The sequence below is a fragment of the Acomys russatus genome, chromosome 6 (genome assembly GCF_903995435.1).
Source record: "Acomys russatus chromosome 6, mAcoRus1.1, whole genome shotgun sequence".
Lineage (NCBI taxonomy): Eukaryota > Metazoa > Chordata > Mammalia > Rodentia > Muridae > Acomys > Acomys russatus.
This window is the reverse complement of record NC_067142.1, coordinates 81416011-81435692: the sequence shown is the minus strand read 5'-3', so window position 1 is coordinate 81435692 and position 19682 is coordinate 81416011. Positions and strand designations below refer to the sequence as shown.

General features: G+C 44.4%; 1 protein-coding gene across 2 annotated transcripts in view; it reads right to left on the bottom strand.

Annotated features, from left to right (window-relative positions):
* Nucleotides 1-6699: 6699 nt before the first annotated feature.
* The window catches only part of Gpatch2 (G-patch domain containing 2), a 130445-nt gene continuing 117462 nt past the window's right edge, over nt 6700-19682 (bottom strand). For both annotated transcript variants that reach the window (XM_051148104.1, XM_051148101.1), the window contains exons 9-10: nt 12739-12827; nt 6700-8248 (exon numbers count right to left, since the gene is read on the bottom strand). In XM_051148104.1, the coding sequence (XP_051004061.1) occupies nt 8028-8248; nt 12739-12827 (310 nt within the window). In that variant the 3' untranslated portion in view covers nt 6700-8027. The remainder of the gene's footprint in view (nt 8249-12738; nt 12828-19682) is intronic.

Here is a 19682-nt window from a genome sequence, read left to right as displayed (position 1 = left end):
TCTGTAACTTGTTGACCTACTCTTTGGCTGTCTGGCCTCAGCTCTTTGGCTGCTTCCTTCTAATGGAAGGAAGGAGCCCCAGGTCCTGGGCTGGAAGCAGGCAGAGTTGCTGATGAGGGAACCAAACAGCTGCGACAAGCCTCCTCCAGCAAACAGCAGTGAGGTTACCTGCTTGGCTGTGATGAACCAGAAGGCACAGGATGGGACAGGAAGTCTGAAGGACGTGGGTTCAAATGGTTTTTTACAGCTTTGCCATGCTCCATTTTACTCTGTAAAAACTATAAAACGGTTCAGTGAAAAATGCCACATATCATACATCCATTAACATATTTAAAAGTACAATAGCACTCAGGTTATTTTCCAATTTTAGAGTCTTGCTTTGAAATAATGGGCTTATCCTTGTAGATAGGAATGGTAGGGTTAATATTTGAAGGAGTCAGGCTCGATTTAAAAAAAATAAAAAGGAAATACGAGGCTGAGTCCTTTAACATGCTCTTCTGCCACAAGACAGAACTTTATTAAAACACTGAAAGGTATAACCGTGCCTTTAAAACTATACATTCTTAGCTGACTGCACAATCAGAGACTCCAATAGGTCAAGTATAGTGGTACTTTTCAGTGTTTTATAATGCATTTAAATATTATCCAACATCCAGCAAAGAATTAGTATTATATGAATGTAACAGGAAGCCTCTTAATTTAGCCTGTGCAAAAAAGGGGACATTTATTATAAGATAAAGGGGTGCCTTATGGGACCGAGACTAAGTCCTCAAGAAAGAATTATAGCCAGGGCAGAATGCTCAGGAATCCCATATTAACCCAGACAGGATTCTTTACCTAGTCTGCTCACATGAAAACTAAAAATGGGACAATTGACTGTTATTATGACTTCAAATTTGTTTTATTTGAATCTATGATGGATAGTTAATGAATACTGGCCTAGGTACATCAGCTTTTATGTCCCCCTCCGTGTTAAGTAAATAATGATCTATAAATAGAAGTTTAGAGTGCTCTCTACAGGGACCCTGTGCTCTTTCATGTGACAAATCTCAGTATAATGTGAAGGACTCACGCTTTGGTTTAAGTATTTGCTAACAAGATGGTTAGGCCTACATGGTAGGTATCCTGTCCACTTTATAAAATGTAGGGCCTATGGAAGCGAGGCCATGCTTTCCACAGAGTCTTGCTTCCCCAACGATGGCAGGGTGCTCGTCAACTATGCGATGAAGGTCTGAGGCCACAAGGGACTCACATTTGCTTCTTCCTTTGTTCTGGCCACTCACTCCTTCCTCATTCCTGGCCTCCCTTCCCTTCTCTCTCCTTCACAATGATTCTCCCTTTCAAGACACCAGGCACACCAAGACAGGATGAAACCTCACAGTCACAACTGTTTAGCAGAAAGTTGAAGAGTGGCAAAGCTGAGAGATCTCAGGAAAAAGCAGAAAAGGGCAGAAGATCTAGTAAGTTCTACTAGAAAAGTCTTCACCTGGACATGGCAGAAGCTTGCTCACACTACATCTAATCCCTTCAGGAAAGCCTCAACTGCATCCCTATTCTCCAGGCCTCACTGAGAGTCACATAAGCTCAACTGAAGGTTCCTTTTGGGGTGTCCCTCCTAAGCAAGGGCTCATTACGCAGCTGGTACTATCAGAAGTGGCTCTGGGGTGCTGCCCGCCTTGGCTACCTTCTGCGTCCTTGCTTCTCATTGGCACACCCACTCAGCCTCACAGGTCACATCCTTTATGCTAACCAGCCCGGGAAAGGCTAGAAGCCACTTCAGAAAGAGGAACATAAAGAACAGTACAGAATTTCTAGATCCTAAGTGTGTGTGTGTTGGGACTGGAGAGGTGGTAAAATCACTGGGTTACTCTTCAAGATGGTTCTTAAGTCCTCTGGTTTCCCAAGAAGCCCCCAGAGAGGCTGGTCCCCAGAGCAAGATGCACTCCAAGAATTCTCATACTTCCGATAATACAATTCTCAACGCGTTCCTGTGTTGTCAAGACTATCCTGTCTGTGAAAATGCCTTATGGCACCTCCCTGAAGAGAGGGGCAAGTGAGGAGAAAGACTATTTGTTTGATGTAGTCAGATTCTCTGGAATTTAATCCTACATCCTCTTCATGGCTGAGCTAGCCATTCAAAATTAAAATGAACCTTTCATCCATGTGTATCATAAATGGGCATTTATCAGGATTATATGATTTTGCAATCCATCTGAATACGTAACCAGAATTTGTTTTCTTTCCGTTTCACTATGTAATTACCATGCAACAATAACAAAAGTGACATGTTTGAAGAACAGATAAAATGCTGTAAATTGGCCAGTAATGGTGATATTTCCTCATCTTCTGGAAAATCCATTTATTCTCTCTCAACAAATCAAGGCATTGTCAGCCCATACTCATCTTGTGGCCAGAGGGGCTCCACCAATTTCTGGATGTGAGCAAGTCCTGGAATGCAGATGAGGCCAACTAACGAAGGCTTTCAGCACGGGCAGCTGGTCTTTGGTTGCCTCAATTTCTAAATCATCCGTAATGGGGCCAAGACCTCCCAAGCACTAAAAAGAGCGAGCTGCCATGCCGGACAAACTGTTAATTTTTCCTGAAGAAGCTGCTATATTGCACATCTGTCACTGTGGCGCAGACAATTACTCACTGAGTCGGGGAGGGAAAATCTGCTGCTTGTTTCTAGCTGGGTTGTTAAGGGGCCTCATGGAGGAACAATGGCCTCAGAGTCAGAATATACTGGCTTCCAGTGTGCTTGGCAACGCGTCCCTCAGGCTGGGGATTGTCCTATGATATTATATCAAGTGGAATAGGCCAAGATGTGCTTTCAAAGAAGGGAAGGCCTTAGCTACGACAAGATGGAAGCACAGGTGTAGAGGATGTGCGTCAGTAATTGAGGGTCGTGGAAAACAAACCACCATTACCTAAAGCTGCACGTACACTATACAGGTGTACTGTTAGGAATGCTGTCTGTGGCTTCCTGTTTTAGACTTCCCAAGCACCGGAAAACTCTTTTAGGAATAACATACCTCTTCCGCACACCACAGGTCACTACACTGATTCCGTAATGAGCTACAGCCGCCAACGTCAGAGGCCCGATGTGTTACCCAGTTAGTGAAACCTGCTCTATCTTCTTCCACCCCCCCCCCCCCCCTTCTCTAGGTTCATTTGTCCATCCCAAGTGCAGTTCTGGCTTGTGAGTAGGTTCACATCAATTAGGGATTTCAGAACTGTTTACTTCTGAAAAGCCTATCTTCAGTTAGTTTTAATTTTCATTCTACATTTACTAAAGAATGCCACTTGATGAAGAAATAAACATTTTTTATACTTTTTAAAATTGGTTTTCATTGAGACTGAGTTTCCTGTAGCCCAGAGTGGCTTCAAACTTACTCAGTAGCTGAGGCTGACCTTGAACTCTTGACTCTCCTGCCTAGACTTCCCAAGTGCTAGGAATATAGCCATGTGTCACATTTGGCCATCACAAATTTAGTAGTAACATGCAAACACACTGAAGATCACTGGGCTGATTTTATGTGGGATCATGTTTAAAAACCTTCAGGCTGAAAAGTCAAGCAGTGTTTGCGCTGCCAAAGTACGTGATTTGTTTGGAAAACCAAGGTGGAGGTGCCAGCAACTACACAAACACAAAGACACCTTCCTCCTGTTGCCCAACCTCAGTACTCAGAAGCTAAGGAGTGAACAGCTGTGATAATGGTGACGCAGCAGGAGGGAGGCCTGAGAACCTGAGGAAGATTCACAGCCAGGTGACAGTACTAATGCACAGATAAGACTCACGGTGGCAACAATAGATCATAAGCCTGGCAGTTAATGGCAGTGACTCCCCAGACACAAACCCAATCTCCTCCAAGTGTCTGGTGTGGAAAGCCCTTGCTCTGGATGGGCCGAGCACAAAGAGCCTTCATGGTCCACATGTCCGCTGAGTTTGTAAGCCTGAGTATTTAGTAACCCCTGGATTTAAAACAAAACAAAACAAAACAAAACAAAAGTTACTGTGACAAGTCTACTCACTTCTGTGGAAGATAAAATCCTGTTAGTACAAAAAGTGAAGTGTCTTTTTTAGCAAACCAAACTCAACAGTTTGAGGGATATTATAAAATATTCCAAATGTCTGATCAGGTCGTGAAAGAAGGTGAGCCTTGCTACACTGGTCACAATATCCTAGGTGGAGAGAGAGTAGAAGGCAGGTCCATTCCAGTTCCAGAGAAAACAAAAACATGGAAGTGTGACTGAACATGTCACAATCAGTTATGGATACATTTGTGGGGCAAATACATTGCTAAACTTTCTTCAATAGTTTTTTTTTTTTTTTTTTAAAGACACTGGAAATTCCCAGAGCTTAATTAACAACCAATTGTACCGTTAACTGTTAACTGGGTGTCATTACAGGGGGTCAAGGTCAAACCCAGAGCCTCCTGTAGGCTGCTTAAGCACTAGACTACTGAACAGAACACCCAGAGAATGTTTTAAAGGCATTTCCAGAGCCAGGCATGGTAGTGCATGCCTTTAGTCCAGCATTTAGGAGGCAGAGGCAGGCGGATTGCCTCTGTGAGTTCGAGGCCAGCCTGGTCTACAAAGTGAGTCCAGGACAGCCAAGGCTACACAGAGAGACGCTGTCAAAAAACCAAAATAAACAAATAAATAAAAATAAAAAATAAAGGCATCTCCACTCCTCTGAAGTTGGAAGAGAAGGCCTGGTGAGGCACCCTAGCAGGGCAGAAGGTCTTAGACTCAGGCCCGAGTGCTGCAAGACCAAAACAAATCGAAAGCAGTAAGAAGCAACAAAAGGCTAAGAAGGAACTGAACAAGCGATGGCTTCTGAAATAATGTTCACTGGGCTTTATTCTTTCATTCTTTGTTGAACCAGTAACAATTTTTTACAAAGGAAAAAAATCAAGAGTATTCCTTGCTAACAACTTCATTTTATGGTACCAATGTAGATCATTCCTCTTTCTGAAAGGCAAAATACACGTTAAAATGGTTGTAGAAGTATTTCAACAATTACTCTCTTATGAAACATCTGCTCAACATAAAATGTACTGAATACCAATTTGAAATGTTGAACATGAACAAAGGGTGGGATTTCTCGATCGTGTCTGTACACAGGATACAGTCGTGGGCTGCGAACTCTGTGTACACATGCTCACATGTGCATATCTAACCCTGACGGCTGAACTTTTTGTCTGCTGCATCACTACAGCCAGGAGTCCCAAACCACTGTGTCCAAACATGATGCGCAACCTATGAGCACCATCAACTCCATGAACTGATTCAGGTTGCTCTTAGCAACAGACTTCCACTGACATTTATTTCTGTCTGTCCTGGAACTCAGTATACAGACTAGCTTGGTCTTGGACTCATGGCAATTCTCCTATCCAAATCTCCCAATTTCTGGGAATATAGGTGGGTGTTAGCATAGCTGGCCACTTTAAAAGACACTAGATCACTTAAAAACAAAAGGAAATGAATTTGAGGGGAATACAACCATATGGATTTTATTTAGGAAAGAAGGGAAGGCAGGAGGGAAGGGTCTGCAGCCACATCTGCCTGATATCAAATACACGCAATGTGGAGTCACAGTGCTAATGCAGCCACACTCAGATTCTTGGGCTACCATCGAAACTGGAGGAAGGAAAGAGACCCAAACTGGTTAGCGTGGAGAACAGCAAGGTGGATTCACAAGGAAGCAGAGGAAAGCATCTAGTATCGTTTAAAGGAGATAGGAACGATCTATTTAAAAATCACAAAGTCCTTTATGATGTGAGCTTTATGAACTGATTCACAATGACAAAAGTTTATTAATCTCTATTAAATGTAACCAGTGGGATTCATGCCCCCACAGACATAAGACTTACATGAAGGCTTCCTACTTTGATTGTGTTTGCTTCTCAGCTATGGGCAGGTATCACAGACCTTTATAAGGCCTTGAATGTTGAAGGGTATTGTGAGCAGGTGGGGTGGGTGGGGTGGGGGCTGTACCCTCTACTTTGAGTGCTGATCATCTCAACACAGAAACCCATGGAGAGAACAAACTGTTCTAGTCACCTGCAAGTCAACCAGTTTCTAGTGTGAAAGTAGAACTTTGGTGTCACAGCAGCTCAGCGAGCACCTTCCTGCAGAAGCCACGGCAGAAAGGTTGCACTGTCCGGAGGGCGATGGTGAAAAGCACACAGAAAGACCAGTTCTGGAGGCCCCACAGGTCAGCTCTGGCTTGCTTCTGTACATCCTCTAGAACCAGGGAAGTGAACAGAGCAGCCACTTTCTCTGAAGCCTGGAGCCAAGCGTGCAATGGCCTCCTTGTTTCTCATTGGCTTGAAACCGAGCCTTTAAAAATCCCAGGGCTTTACAAGACCTCCAAGAAGTGAAATTCCAACAAAGAAAAGCAAACAACTTTGGACTAGACCCTTGAAGGCAGTACACTGTTACAACTGCTACAGTGCCTTCCACGGTCCCTCCTACAGGAGTGCAGTACACTGTTGCTACACTGTCCTCCACTGTCCCTCCTACACGAACAGTAAACATTTAGGAAGATAGCTGTTAGCTGTTAAAAAAAAACGGCAATTTTTCTAGTAATGAGCTTGTACAAGTAGAAGCACTTCACCCAACACAAGTGTTCCATGAACACTCACACAGGTGTCCACCTGTCTTGTCCTAGCAGCCTACTTCTTACCACAGTACTTCCCGGTAAGACCGTTTCCAGAAGAAATGCAAATGTTTGTTAGACTATGGAGGGTGCATTTTTGATAGGGGGCCACGCAGGAAAGGCCTGTTACCTGCTGAAACATTTTCTACTGCCTTAAAAAGTATTTTAAATACTTTGAATTTATAAAATTGAAGTTCATACTAGTTTGTTCAAGTATACACTTATATGGGTTATCTCAACCTTTACTGAACCAACTGAGGCCATTGTAAGTAATAATAATTATCATGGTTTTTAATGAAGATTAGAAGAAATCAGTATTTTCTGAACCAAGAACAACTTAACATTTCTGGCATTACGAAGTGAATGACCCAGAAATGGAATGGAAGGAACATAGCGTTTCACTTCATTGTAAAGTAAATGTTTTAATCTGAGAATGACAGGTCCCCTCAGTTTTTCCTGTACCTTGGGAAGTGAGTTAGGCCACTGCTAGTCATCTCAGTTACTAGGAAAGCTACTTAAATCTTCAAATAAACTGACTCAAGAGTTTAATAATTTACTTCAGTGACCAAACCTTAAGTCGTTCTTCTTCATCCTGGAGCTGATCCCTAAAAAACACCAGCCTTTGGGAAGAGGTAGACATTCGGAGGGCAGGGCTGACAGCTCAGTCAGCGTCAATTGAAAAAAATACATTTCCTTTTAGTAATTATTTTACGTTCTAAATGAGGTAAGATTTATAAACTCTGCACTGGCGTAATGTTGAGGGCACTCTGGTGACGACGACAATGAGGTTAACTTTGTCAAATGTCTGAGCCAAGCACTGATTGCTATTTGTCCACTGTGAATTCGTGCTACACTCAAAGAATTAATGGGCATCGCTGTCACATATCCGCACGAGAGGCCACACCAAGGCCTGCGAGCTTAGCAAGCCTTTCCCAGGTGTGCTCTGACTCCCTGCATGGTGATGGGGCGGACAGAACTACCTCGTGTAAGCATCATGAGAAATGTGGTCCTTTCCGGCCTACCGGGTGTGCTCGAGTTTGTCTGGGCATCACACACATGCATGATTCGAGCGAGGCAGCAGAAAGAACTGACATCTAGGATCAAAATAAATAAGTGACCAACTGTTCCTCCTGTCTAGAAACTGCTGGAAATCATGAGGGGACGTGAGGGCCCGAGGTCTGTTCTTTAGCACCATGAGTTGTGAAGGAATCCCATTTCTATCACTGTGGTTGGGACTCTACACAGCCCAGAAGCTAGCTGGAGGCGACGCGGAGCTCAGCTTCAAACCAGACAGCTCTACGGTCATGTTACAACACTGGGGCATGGGAACAGAAACTGCAGGCCGTCCTCCTTGCTGCTCTGCTCAGGCAGGCTTTCCAGATGTGGGGGCAGAGCTCGCGGGAGTACTCTGTGGTAGAGGAAATCCAAGTCCTAACCCTTTCGGCCTTTGCACGGCTTGAACCGGCTCAGAGATCCCTCTGCCATCTCGCCCGAGGCCTGATCCAGGTGTCCAGCCCATACTCTGAAGCATGCGGTTCCCGATGTTGCTCTCTACGATTGGCTGTGCATTTTCACCCACAATTCCTGAAATGAGAACATGGGAAGCCACAGGTAAAGGTCCACCCCGGATGGTTTCTCATCCATCAGACAGGCATCCTACGGTGTCCACTGCCCACAGCATACAAAGCCACAGGCTCCGATGAGCTCATGCACGTGAAGACAGTCCTACAAACTTGGACACACCCACAACTGGGTGGTTTCACTGCCTCGTGGGCTGTGGTAAAAATGCAACTTATCCCATAATATCTTATATTTGCCCTAAACCCTGACTGTAATAAAACCAAACCAAACCATAACTGGTTATATTCTGAATTCCTAAGACTTTACAGTTATGCATGTGCCTTAGAGGCCAGAGGCTGACACAGATGGTTCCTCTGTTACTCTCCAGTTGACTCAAGGAGACAGCATCTCTCACTTCCTCTGGAGTTCAGGGGCCGTGTCCACCCCAGGCCAGCGAGACACCGGACTCCTCTGGCTGTCTCCAGCACTGAGCTTTAACATGGGTGCTGGCGATCGGAGCTCAGGCCCTCACGCTTAGTTCCTCAAGCCCGGAAATTCGTCTCAGTCTTGCTGTATGAGAGGAGTACCCAGCAGTCCAGCACTTGCTGTCTGCTTGGTCCCCTGAGTCTACTGTAGTGGAGTGCGTCCTCTCCCCTCAGACCCTCCACAGAGTAGAACGTGGTGGAGGGCAACCCACTTGTGTAATTGGCGCAAGAGATGAAAATCTTGCATCGGCCTCTCTCAGCCACTAATCTATCCAGCTGACTGCCAGCCTAATTGGCAGCTTGTTGAGTAATTTGGCTCCTAAAGCGTTGTATTGATGTTGGATCAAGACTCAGTGGACAGGGAGGTGACAAGCCGCTTCCCATGGAATAGTAGGCAAGCAAGCACACTCCCCCTGTGCCTGCCCGTATTCAGAAGGTGTTTAATAGTTCTCTCTCTTGCATTTCCAGTCTCTTTGCTAGCCAGCAGAGGGTCCAGGCTACCATGATTAGTAATGTTATCAAAATGGTGAGTAGTAATTATGCCTTCAGTATCTACTTTAGGGACAGAAGTGAGAACATGGTAGGTGTTAGTGTTGTCTGTCAAATATGTCAGTTATCTGAGATGTAATATTACACATTTTACAGGTACATACAATCAATCTAATACACACACACACACACACACACACACACACACACACACACACACACACACACGCCCTGGGGATGGCAGGCAGGCCCCTGTTGATGCTTAGCATGCACTCACCCACTGAGTGTGCTTCCCAGCCCTGCACTTATATTTTAAACAATGAAAATGATTATTTAAATTTAAATGAAAATATAAAGTAAAACCAGTTTCTTATGATGAAACCATATATGAAATACATACTAGTCCTATTGTGTTTGGAGGAGTGTTTTTGCTATCAAGGTTTAGGTTATCCGAAACTAAATAGTAACTGACCAGAGGCCAGACAATTGTAGCTGCAAATAGCACTAAACTCAGGGCTGCAGAGTGGAAGATGCTAAAGTGTGGCCGGCACCATATCTCAATAAAAGTGTTCAGCATTTTTACCATCAAATCCTTAATAAGCTAGGACTTCTACCAAAGATGAAGACACAGCCAGCACCACTGAAGGCCTGTAAAAGGTGTGACAGCCTCCTTCCTGTGCTGCTCACTGCTTTTCCTCACCTTTACCGATGACATTTGTCAGACTATAAAACGCAGTCTGCTGGCAAGCCTCTTGCTTCCGCACCCCTCAATTTTACAACAGTAAATCTACATTCTCTGCTGGAGACACACACTGGCTTTGTATGTGACTTTGAAGGAGGCAGAGAACAAGCCATACATTAAAACAGTCAATACCGAGCCATATCAATATTCATTTTACATTGTCAATACTGAATACGAAGGTGAAGGAGCAGTAAATAAGCTAAGGCACTGAAGTAAATTTGGTGTTCCTGTCACAATTAATAAATGTGCAACCAATACCACGGCTGGCTGGTGCAGCCTTCAAAACAGACCGAATCCTGCCCAGCACACTTGCTGAGAGGACTGGAGGACTGTCTCCACCTTAGCAGCATCCCAGTCAGATCTGGGGTTTATCAGGAATGTGTTACACTGTTCATGCTGACAGGCATCAACTTACGCAGCTCCAATGTGGGTGGCAAACTGCAGGCTCCTTCAGTTGCGTGGTAAGCCCTTTCTACATCTGCTTTTGTTTTCACAATAAATTACAGAGATAGCAGAGAGGATTACAAGCAATAACATCTATCTGTCCACATCTTGATTCTATTTCATGAGTGGGACTTTTCATTTATTCTTAAATTTTCCTCCTTTATATTTGGTGCTGAAGAAAAGAAAGGCCCAAGAGAGTGCATCTCAGGGATGCGCCTTTTGGAAGGTCTGCAAGGACCTGTGGACACAGCAAAAACATATGTGTGTGTGGCACACATTTGTGTGTGGGTGCACACGCATTATCACTCTCCCTGATTCCCAAAAGACTGTCTCTCCTTGAACCTAGAGTGAAGCTGCTGCTGCTGCTAAGCAAGCCCTCGTGACTGCCCCTTCATCCCCCACGACACTGAAGTTACGGGCACTGCTCGCTGCACCTAGCTTTTGGGTGGCTGCTGAGCCATTTCTTCCATCCCAGGAATAGTCTTTCAAGATGAAATCTGCAGGCCAGTAAAGCCTGGGAAATTTATAGATGTAACAGACTCGGTATTCTGTGACTAACGCTATTCTAGAATTTGAAAACAGCAATTTTCATGGACAAGGCAAGGCTAGCCTCATTATCCAAGAGTATTTATGCAATGGCCTTTCTGAGTGCATGTGGATAAGCACCTTCACTCAGGGCTGGGACACCAGGGACTTCCCTCAATTTATTGCATTTCTTCCTCTTTGAAAAGAACTGCTGCACACATGTTAGAAAAATACACTTAAAATGAGTGACATAACATTTTGAGTAAACACACACACACACACACACACACACACACACACAAAGTACCTATAAATTTTATTCCATAAGTTAAAATCTAGTAGTAAAATGAAAAGCAGACTTGAAGTACAGTCTGTGGGATATCCTGGCACAAGCTATGACGGAGGGCTGTCTGGGCTACAGTGAAGGTGTGTGTCTAAACTCTGCATAAATGGTTCCCTCTGGTGCCCTGAACTCTGAAGTAAGAAGCCTCCTGTCCTAAGAAGTGTGCGGCCTCTTTCTCAAGCATGCGCTCTTCTCCGCTCCACACAGGCGCTGTGTGTCAGGACCTGGCACAGCCTCCTGCCTTGTTACTGTGGCCACACAGGATCGTTAGTAATATTCCTAGGACTTGCCCTTCTGTGGCTCCTACCACTGGGGTCAGAGTTCAGGGGAGCACTCCCTGGGAATGGGGATGCTGAGGAGTCCTGTCCCAGCCTTCGGGGAGATAGGAAGAACTTATCATATCTTCTAGACCTAAAACATTGCTGCACTTTGTCATGGAGAGATGGTACATTTTCAAGTATTTCATGAGTATTATACATTTCGCCACAGTTATAGCTGTGCACATCTTCTATAAATCTCAGATATAAAATTAGGCTCAAGTCAGTATATGTAATAGAGAGGTCTCTTTTTTTCCATTCATTTTATATTAGAGTATGTTAATTGTATAAAATAATGAACTCTGCTACGGCATCTTTATAATTGCATATGATGTATTTTGGTGGGATCTGGCCCCTTCCTTTCTGGTCCTTTCCTCTTCTGGACATGATACTGTTGGTAGCTAGATGTTAATTCTGACAGATGGCCTCTCTGGCTTTGTCTCTGTCCTTTTCCAGGGATGCCCAGGCATCATCTCGTGACATAAAAAAAGGCAAATATTGTCATAATATCTTGTAAGTTCACTTACACTTAATGCGGAAGAGTTCTAATCAGAACACAGCCGCTGAGCCCACACATACAGTCCTGAGCTGGACCAACATCATGCACCACAGGCAAACCTCAGCTTCTGTCTGGAAGGGCATGCAGGCTATTTCAGCAAGGAGACATGGGTAGGAGGTAAGACGTAGGGGCAAGAGCCAAAGGAGGTCTTCATATATCCTCAGAGTGTGTCCATGCTCAGGATGCTAAGGGCACTGCCCCGGAAGACACAGGCTCTAGCAGTCACAGTGTCCATCCTATACACACCTCAGACCTAGTAATCACACAGTCTGAGGCAGTGAGCTATTTCTATCTCATCTACTTGTGCTCTGTTTCCCCTGCAAGTCTGAAACTTTCTTCAAGCCACAAAGGCACAACTTTGGAAGTTTCTGTATCTTTGTGCATCCCACCCATCTGAGTCGGTATACAGCACGTGTCTCGCTGATTAGCTACTTGCTGGGTTCACATAATGAGCAGGCTATGCATTCTAACGTAAAGGCAAATGATCTGCCTCATAGTTTCTGCAACCATGCCTCTCTTGCAGGGACAGTGATTATGAATCGCCTATGTTTTATCTGTGGTGATTTATGTGCTCCGCATCTGCGCTCCACTCCAACCCACTTTGTGTTACCTGATGTAGTGGGTCCAGGCAATGGGGCAGCCTTTCTTCTCCTTTTGATGTCTCCTGTGCACAAGGATCCTAAATGCATGCTTGTTTGCCTACAAGTAATTATCAGAAGGAATAAAAACTATTAACAAAGGAGGGAGAAAATGACACATAAATACACAGCTTGTATAATCTGAACCTAAATCAAAACATTCTCACCAAAGATGGAGCTGCATAGTAAAACCACCAATCTTGTTTATATCGAAACATAATTACGTTTGTTGACAAGCGTTCAGCAGCTAAATGCACCATCATAAATTGTTACTGGGATGAATAATATAAAAGGAATGCTTTTTAATTTTCAAAACTGGCAATCTTTCTGGCTCAACATAAAATCAAGCACTGTTGCATCTGACAGGAAAATAGCGAAGATTAATTATCTAAAGAGATCACAATATTGTTGCTAGGTTATCAATTGGTTGCTAATGCTTTACTGTCAGGATGACATTTATTACAGGAAAAGTATGATCAATTTCTTTTAGGATATTATACAGTAGTGAATTCTTTTAAAACATTTTAAATAGATGGAAGGAAATGGCGATGTTGTCCTTATAACTCACACAATTAGAATTGCTTAATTATTTACTAGTCAGGAGAGAGTGCGTTGGATGCACGGGTGCCCGTCTGCTGCGCATACACAGCCTGCATGATACCAGGCTGCAGCTATGTAAAGACAGGAGGTACAAGACTCAGGCTGAGCCTTGCTACTTTCAGAACCAGTGAGCCAGTTACAATGAGCTAATTCTGGCGAACTTTTGTCTTCTAGATTAAAAAAGTTAAAAACAACAACAACAATAACAACAAACAATGGTTTAACTAGAAGTTGAAAGGGCTAATGCAAGGAACTAAAGTCTTCAGGCTTTTCAAGCCATTTCCGTGACCATAACCCGGGATGTGTGTGGTTGGGATAGGGACTTAAAATCAAGGAGTAGAAATAAATGTGAAAAGTATTAAAGCACACGCACCTTCACTCTTACACAGAGGTAACAGTTTAAAAAATTCTAAATAGACAACAGCCAGATATTTTAGAAATGAAAAAAGAGATGTGAGACAGTGATATACATTAATACTGCATATACATATACTGGTGTTTTAAATATAATGAAAAACTATAGCTGAGCAAACCGTATACATTTTGAACAAATTATTTCAAATACATGTGCAGCCACGGTGAGTGAGTTGAATAACATCATTGGCGGAAACAGACCAGCAGCACAGACTCTACAGCCTCACAGAAACAGCACTGACTCGCTTTCCTTCTGCAGAGAGTCCGCATTTTACAGAATAAATCCCTAAAAATTAGTTCAGTGAGTTAACAAATAATTTTGCTTTTCTTTGCTCTCCAATGGTTATTGTCACCCAAAACTGTAACACACTTATTGTTTCGGGGAGGGAAGTACTGCCTCATGATCTCAAGAAAAATGAATGGTTATGATCGCATTTATTTTTTAAATAAACTTAAAGCATTGTAAGGAAACCACAGAGACCTATTCTTCTGCACAAAATTAATTCAGCAGCATTTCCTAGTGTGCACCGTGTACTTAGCATATGCTTCTATACAGGCTGCGCAGGAAAGAGGAGAGGAAGACATGAAGGAAAAGTGGCATTCAGTTCTTACTGTAGAACAACTTAAGTCTAAACAGGAGATGATATAAAAAAATAAAATAATCAGAGGAGTGGTGGTGGCGTGCGTGCACACACGCACACACACCCTCTGTGGGATTTTTTTCTTTAATAGAAAGAAGCTGTACTTTTGGAGTCTGTTTTAGTCACCAAATTCTATTTTGCTTCGTGTGTGTGTGTGTGTGTGTGTGCCTGCCTATGCATGTGCGTGAGGAGGCCAGAGGAATCAAAACTGGTGTCATTATCACTATCCACCATTCTTTGAGACAATGCGAGGGGGCCAGTGAGTCCTGGAGAATCTCTTCCTTTCCAGGCCCTGGCGTTACACACCTGACATATCACACTGGACTTCTTACGTGGGTGTGAGGGATACGAACTCGGTTCCTCAGCCATGTGCAGCAGTCACTTCACCCCTGGAGCCATCTATCCTGACAACTAATACAGCTGGCTCCCACTCAACTCAACACTGTTCTTGAAAAAGGCATTCAGAACCCGAGCACTTAAACGCATGGAAAGCACTCTCTGGGGGAAACACTGCCTTTAAAACTTCATTTCTCCCACTGTACTGTCAGCTACAGAATTTTTCTGGGCAGAGGAGGAGATGAGGGTAGCTCAAGGTTTTGCTTAGCACCCTCAAGTTAGCCCTCCCTCTCATCTGAGCAGAAAGGACGGAGGGGTGCTTTCATTTCTCTGCTGAGAATGACTCGAAATGAGGCTTCCCACAAGACAGTCTATTAAACACAAGAAAACCAGCATCCTGGAGGCATTTTCACTTTGTTTTGCTGGTTAGATAGACCTGTGCTGACTTAGCCCCATTGTTTACTGCAAGCCAGCCTTTCAGATGGGCTGAACTGAACATCTTATCATCTGGAGTGAAGAAAAAGTAATCAACAGAAACCCACACCAAAACAACGATAACCCTGCAGAGAAGCACCTTGCCGGAGAGGAGAGTGTGGCTTTGACAGGGACTGACAGCAGCGAGGAAGGCCACGTCAAACACAATAATACTAAAGGCAAGACAACAGGAGCCTGTCTCTTCGCTGCATGCATTTACAAAGAGACTTTCCAGAGCATTAGGCCTTGCGAAAGCTGCCCCCTGGATACACTGTGTTCCCGAGCAGCCTGGGACAAGCTGCAGAGAGAGACAAGCAGATGTGACCATGGCCCTGGCATTTGGCAAGAATGCTCACTGTCAGCTGGGACAATATCTGCCTGGACAGGGCATCAGCTGCACAGAAGTAAGGCGGGTCTGTAGTGTCACTAGAGGAGCGCCTGGGTGGCAGAGGGATGGACAGCACTGGGAAATGCAGCCCAGTGTGACTGTCCCTTGCCAGACTCAAATGGCCCTCCCTCTCCCTTACCCAGTGTCAGTGTGTCTCCACAGATTAAACTGAAGAGACGGGTGGTTCAAGCTCTGCTCCTTCTGTGCCCCATGCACGCCAAGTCTCAAGAACTTTCAGGCAATCTTCTATTGGTTTTCAGTGTTTTCTTTTGAAGCATTTTCGTCCTCTCCACCCGGCGCCTGAGTATGTGGGGTGTATGCACATGCATATGTAGTTCAAAGGTTGGTGTCTCCCTCAATTCCTCCCCACTAAGTCAGGGTCTCTCACTGAGCCCCGAGCTGCCAATTCAGTGAGTCTAGCTAGGCAGCTCGTCTTAAGGATCGCCTGTCTCCACCTGCTGAGAGCTAGTATTATAGATCTGGTTTATACATGGGGACAGAGGAGTCCAAATTCTTGTCCTTACGATGGTGCACAAGCCCTTTATCCGCTGAGCTATCTCCAGCCCCTTCTTGTGTCAAATCTCCCAGGCCGCGCACAGCAAGTCCCCATTAGGAACTGTAGCCTGGCTCAGATGCCTTCTCTCTCCCATATATGTTGGTCACTTGGCCCTGCACTCAGCCTCAATCCCACGCAGGCTTCTTGATTGTGTTAGGTCTTAGGTTAGCGCCCTGAAGAAGGTAACTGGTGGCAGTGACGGAGCTCATGCTGCCCTTGGCTTTATTGTATCTCACTCTAAATCCTGCCACATCTTGGTTCCTTCAAAGCCAGGCCACTGCCTAGACCGCCTCACACGTTCACGTTCTGGACTAAATCAAAGCTTGCGATGGGGCTTCTTCTAAGATCCCTGCAGCGGCAGCTTCTCCCATCCGAGACTCTGCAACCCACACCTATTGACCCTGCACTCCGTTGACCAGGGTGCTCTCCCTGCCAGCACACAGCCCTTCTCAGCTACAACTGACAGACGTGTGCTACTAGTGGCTCTGCCACCGTAGGTAGAGTCCTAATCTCCCCCCACTCATTTCTTCCCAACTGTTTTTGCTGTACGTGATGGCTGCTGCAGGAGCTCACCTACTGTGCTTACCAGGCACCTCCAGACTCAAGTGTGAGATGTCCAAGTGTGGACTTTCCCAGCAACAGAGCCATTCATTAACAGAGAGGGTTTCCTGAGTAACAGGAGCAGGGGTCTGAAACTGGCCATCTACAGTGCACTTAGCTAAACATGGTGGCTCACATCTGTAATTCAGCATTCAGAGGCAGGAGCATGGCTATGAATGAAAGGCCAGCTTTAATGGTGAATTCCAGGTCAACTCGGGCTACAGTGAGACTGTCTAAGTAAACCTCAGTTTTTATGTGATACTTTAAATATCTCATACATAGATAGGGCCTTTGTATTAGAATATGGTGAGTGATAAAATCCGCGCTTCAGGCATCTACCACACCATAACCCAGGAGTGACTGCATAAGCTCTCTCTACCAGAACCAAAGCTAATGCAAACAACTGAGGAAAGCCACATAGCACAGGCAGAAAGGGTCTGAGAACTGTGCAGGGACACTGGTGACTATCATGTGCTGGCATTTCCTGGGGGTTTCTTCTCATTATTACTCGATTTTTATTTTTCAATAAGCCTATAAGACATATAATAGATAAATGAAAAAAAAAAAAAAAACCACAAAAAACAAAAACAAAACCCAGGTTGGATAGATGCAAGTTGTCTGGGTAGAGGGTGAATCTGTTTCAAAGGCCATCAAGCTTACAGCTGTAGAGGCCGTGAGTACTTCAGTCACCACGGGTCTACTGGCTTGTTCCCTTTAATGCTCCAGTCTCAGACTGCCTGCTACATCTGTGAAGAAGACCCCTGGACGCCATATTTGCTGATGCTGGCGAAGGATGGCCACCAATCTTCAGCATGCCACTTTTCCTCTCTTTGCCTTGGTTTCCATACATTCAGAAATTGTATAGACTAGTCTGTACTTTAAAACCTTGGGGGCAAGATTTTAGCTCTCCTTATGTAAAGTATGGGGCACAGACTGCATCTGAGCAACAGCTTATCACTCCGACTATACTACCATGCAAATGCTGCAGGTAAGAAGCACAGCAAAGGTAAACGTAATTGATCCAGGTTCACACGCTGCCACTCAATACTCCTGGAGGCATGCTCAGTGAGCTGTCCCTAAACAAAACACACAAGCATGAGACGCAGTAAACTGCCACACATGCACACAAGGGGAGCAATTCGCTATGATAAGGAAAGAATAAAGGTCATTTAAAATAACAACTAAGTTATTTTCTGGTTAACAGAAAGACTGTTTCTTCTTTAGCATTTGGTTCTGTTTGCTTTACCTATGTAAATGAGAACAAAACACCCATTTTTATCTCAGACTTAAAAGCTCACAAGTCCTTGGGTCTGAAATCCACTGACATTTTCGAGTGAGCTTGCTGCCAGGGGTCTTCTCGTGGTTAGGACTCTGAACCACAGATATGTCATACTGTCTGTACATTATGGAAAGCCTGGCAACAGGGCTGGTATTTGCATGGTATCATGCCTCATGTGTACCATCCACAAGCTGGAAGAGCCTTCTTCCTTTTATGATGTCATTGTGCTACACAAAAACAGAAGCAGAAGTGGCTACTGTATGCAGGGCAGGTAATGACCAGAGCCTCTGTGTTTGCCAGTGAAGAGGCTCACATCTGGAGGGAAGAGCTGCTGGCACCTAGAGAGGCCATCATGGAAGCTTACATTCCACACTTGTCTGGTCCCTATAGGCCCTCTGCCAGTCACCAAAGCTACACGTTAGTGTTGACTTTAGAGCAGAGATGCTCTATTTACTCCCCAAATTGGCCTTGCTGTGTCCTACCTAATTCTTCCCACATTGGAGAGCTGGTTTTTTCTCCTCACAACTCCCTCAGCATACAGGAGAGGGCTCTCCCACTTCTTTTAAGTGTTCTGAGCCCACTTCCCTTCCAGATATGTTCCCTCTGTATCCACGCCAGCATGGCACGTCTGTCATCACACTCACCAGACACGGCAGCCTCTAGTTGTTTTCAGATCAGAAGGATCTGTCAGTTAACTATGTGGAAAACAACTCCAGGCCGATGGCCATGTCTAGCTCTCAGAACCTAATGAGCTGCTGTCATGTGTTAGAAATGGCTGGAAGGCTGTGCTCTCAACATTACACTTGGCAATGAAACGGGTATTTAAAAAAGGCATTTCTCCAACTATTACTGAAATTTACTTGAATACATTTAATAATTAACAAATCTTCAACACTTATTAGATGCTAACCAAAATGCAGAGTGAGACAGCCCCATTCTCCAAGCCTGCTAGGGCTGGGACACACTGGCTTCAGACTGAGCTCAGCTTTGGTTTTGTGCCCTGGCCAGTGACTGTGCCTGCTCAAAGGAGTCACGGTAATGTCATTGTCTGAAGTGCATTTGCTCAGTAAGACAGCAAAAAGAGTAAAGAAAAATGTGGCAGCCACTTTTATCACCATACTGACATACTGTTTGACTAAGAGGCTAGAATACCCAGAACTCACGGAAGTATGTAAATACGGTTTTGTTTAGGAGTATGTTGGGGCTACCACGTGAAAACAGTTTTAACTGAATCTTGCTGAAATGGCTTCCTAGTGAGACGCTATCGGAACCAACTGACCTGCCACTCCTCTTACAAAGCATTTTGGGTTCTTGCTACAGAAATAATAGTTCATCTTTTGGAAAAACAAAACAACAACAAAACCCTAGTGTCTTTAAGTTACAGTCATCAAGGCATGAACAAATGTTCTGCACAGGCTATATGCATGAAGGCAGTGGGACCCACATCTGACTTGCCAAAGAATACTTCTCTCAGCAATATCATATGCTTATAAAATAGTGATTGAATGAAATTTATCTAGACACACCCAGAGCTTACAAGAGTTTTCTCTTATAAACAATTTATATGTTCACTGGTTCCAATTTCACTAATACGTAAGTGCTTACTTACGGAAACAGAAAAACCCAAG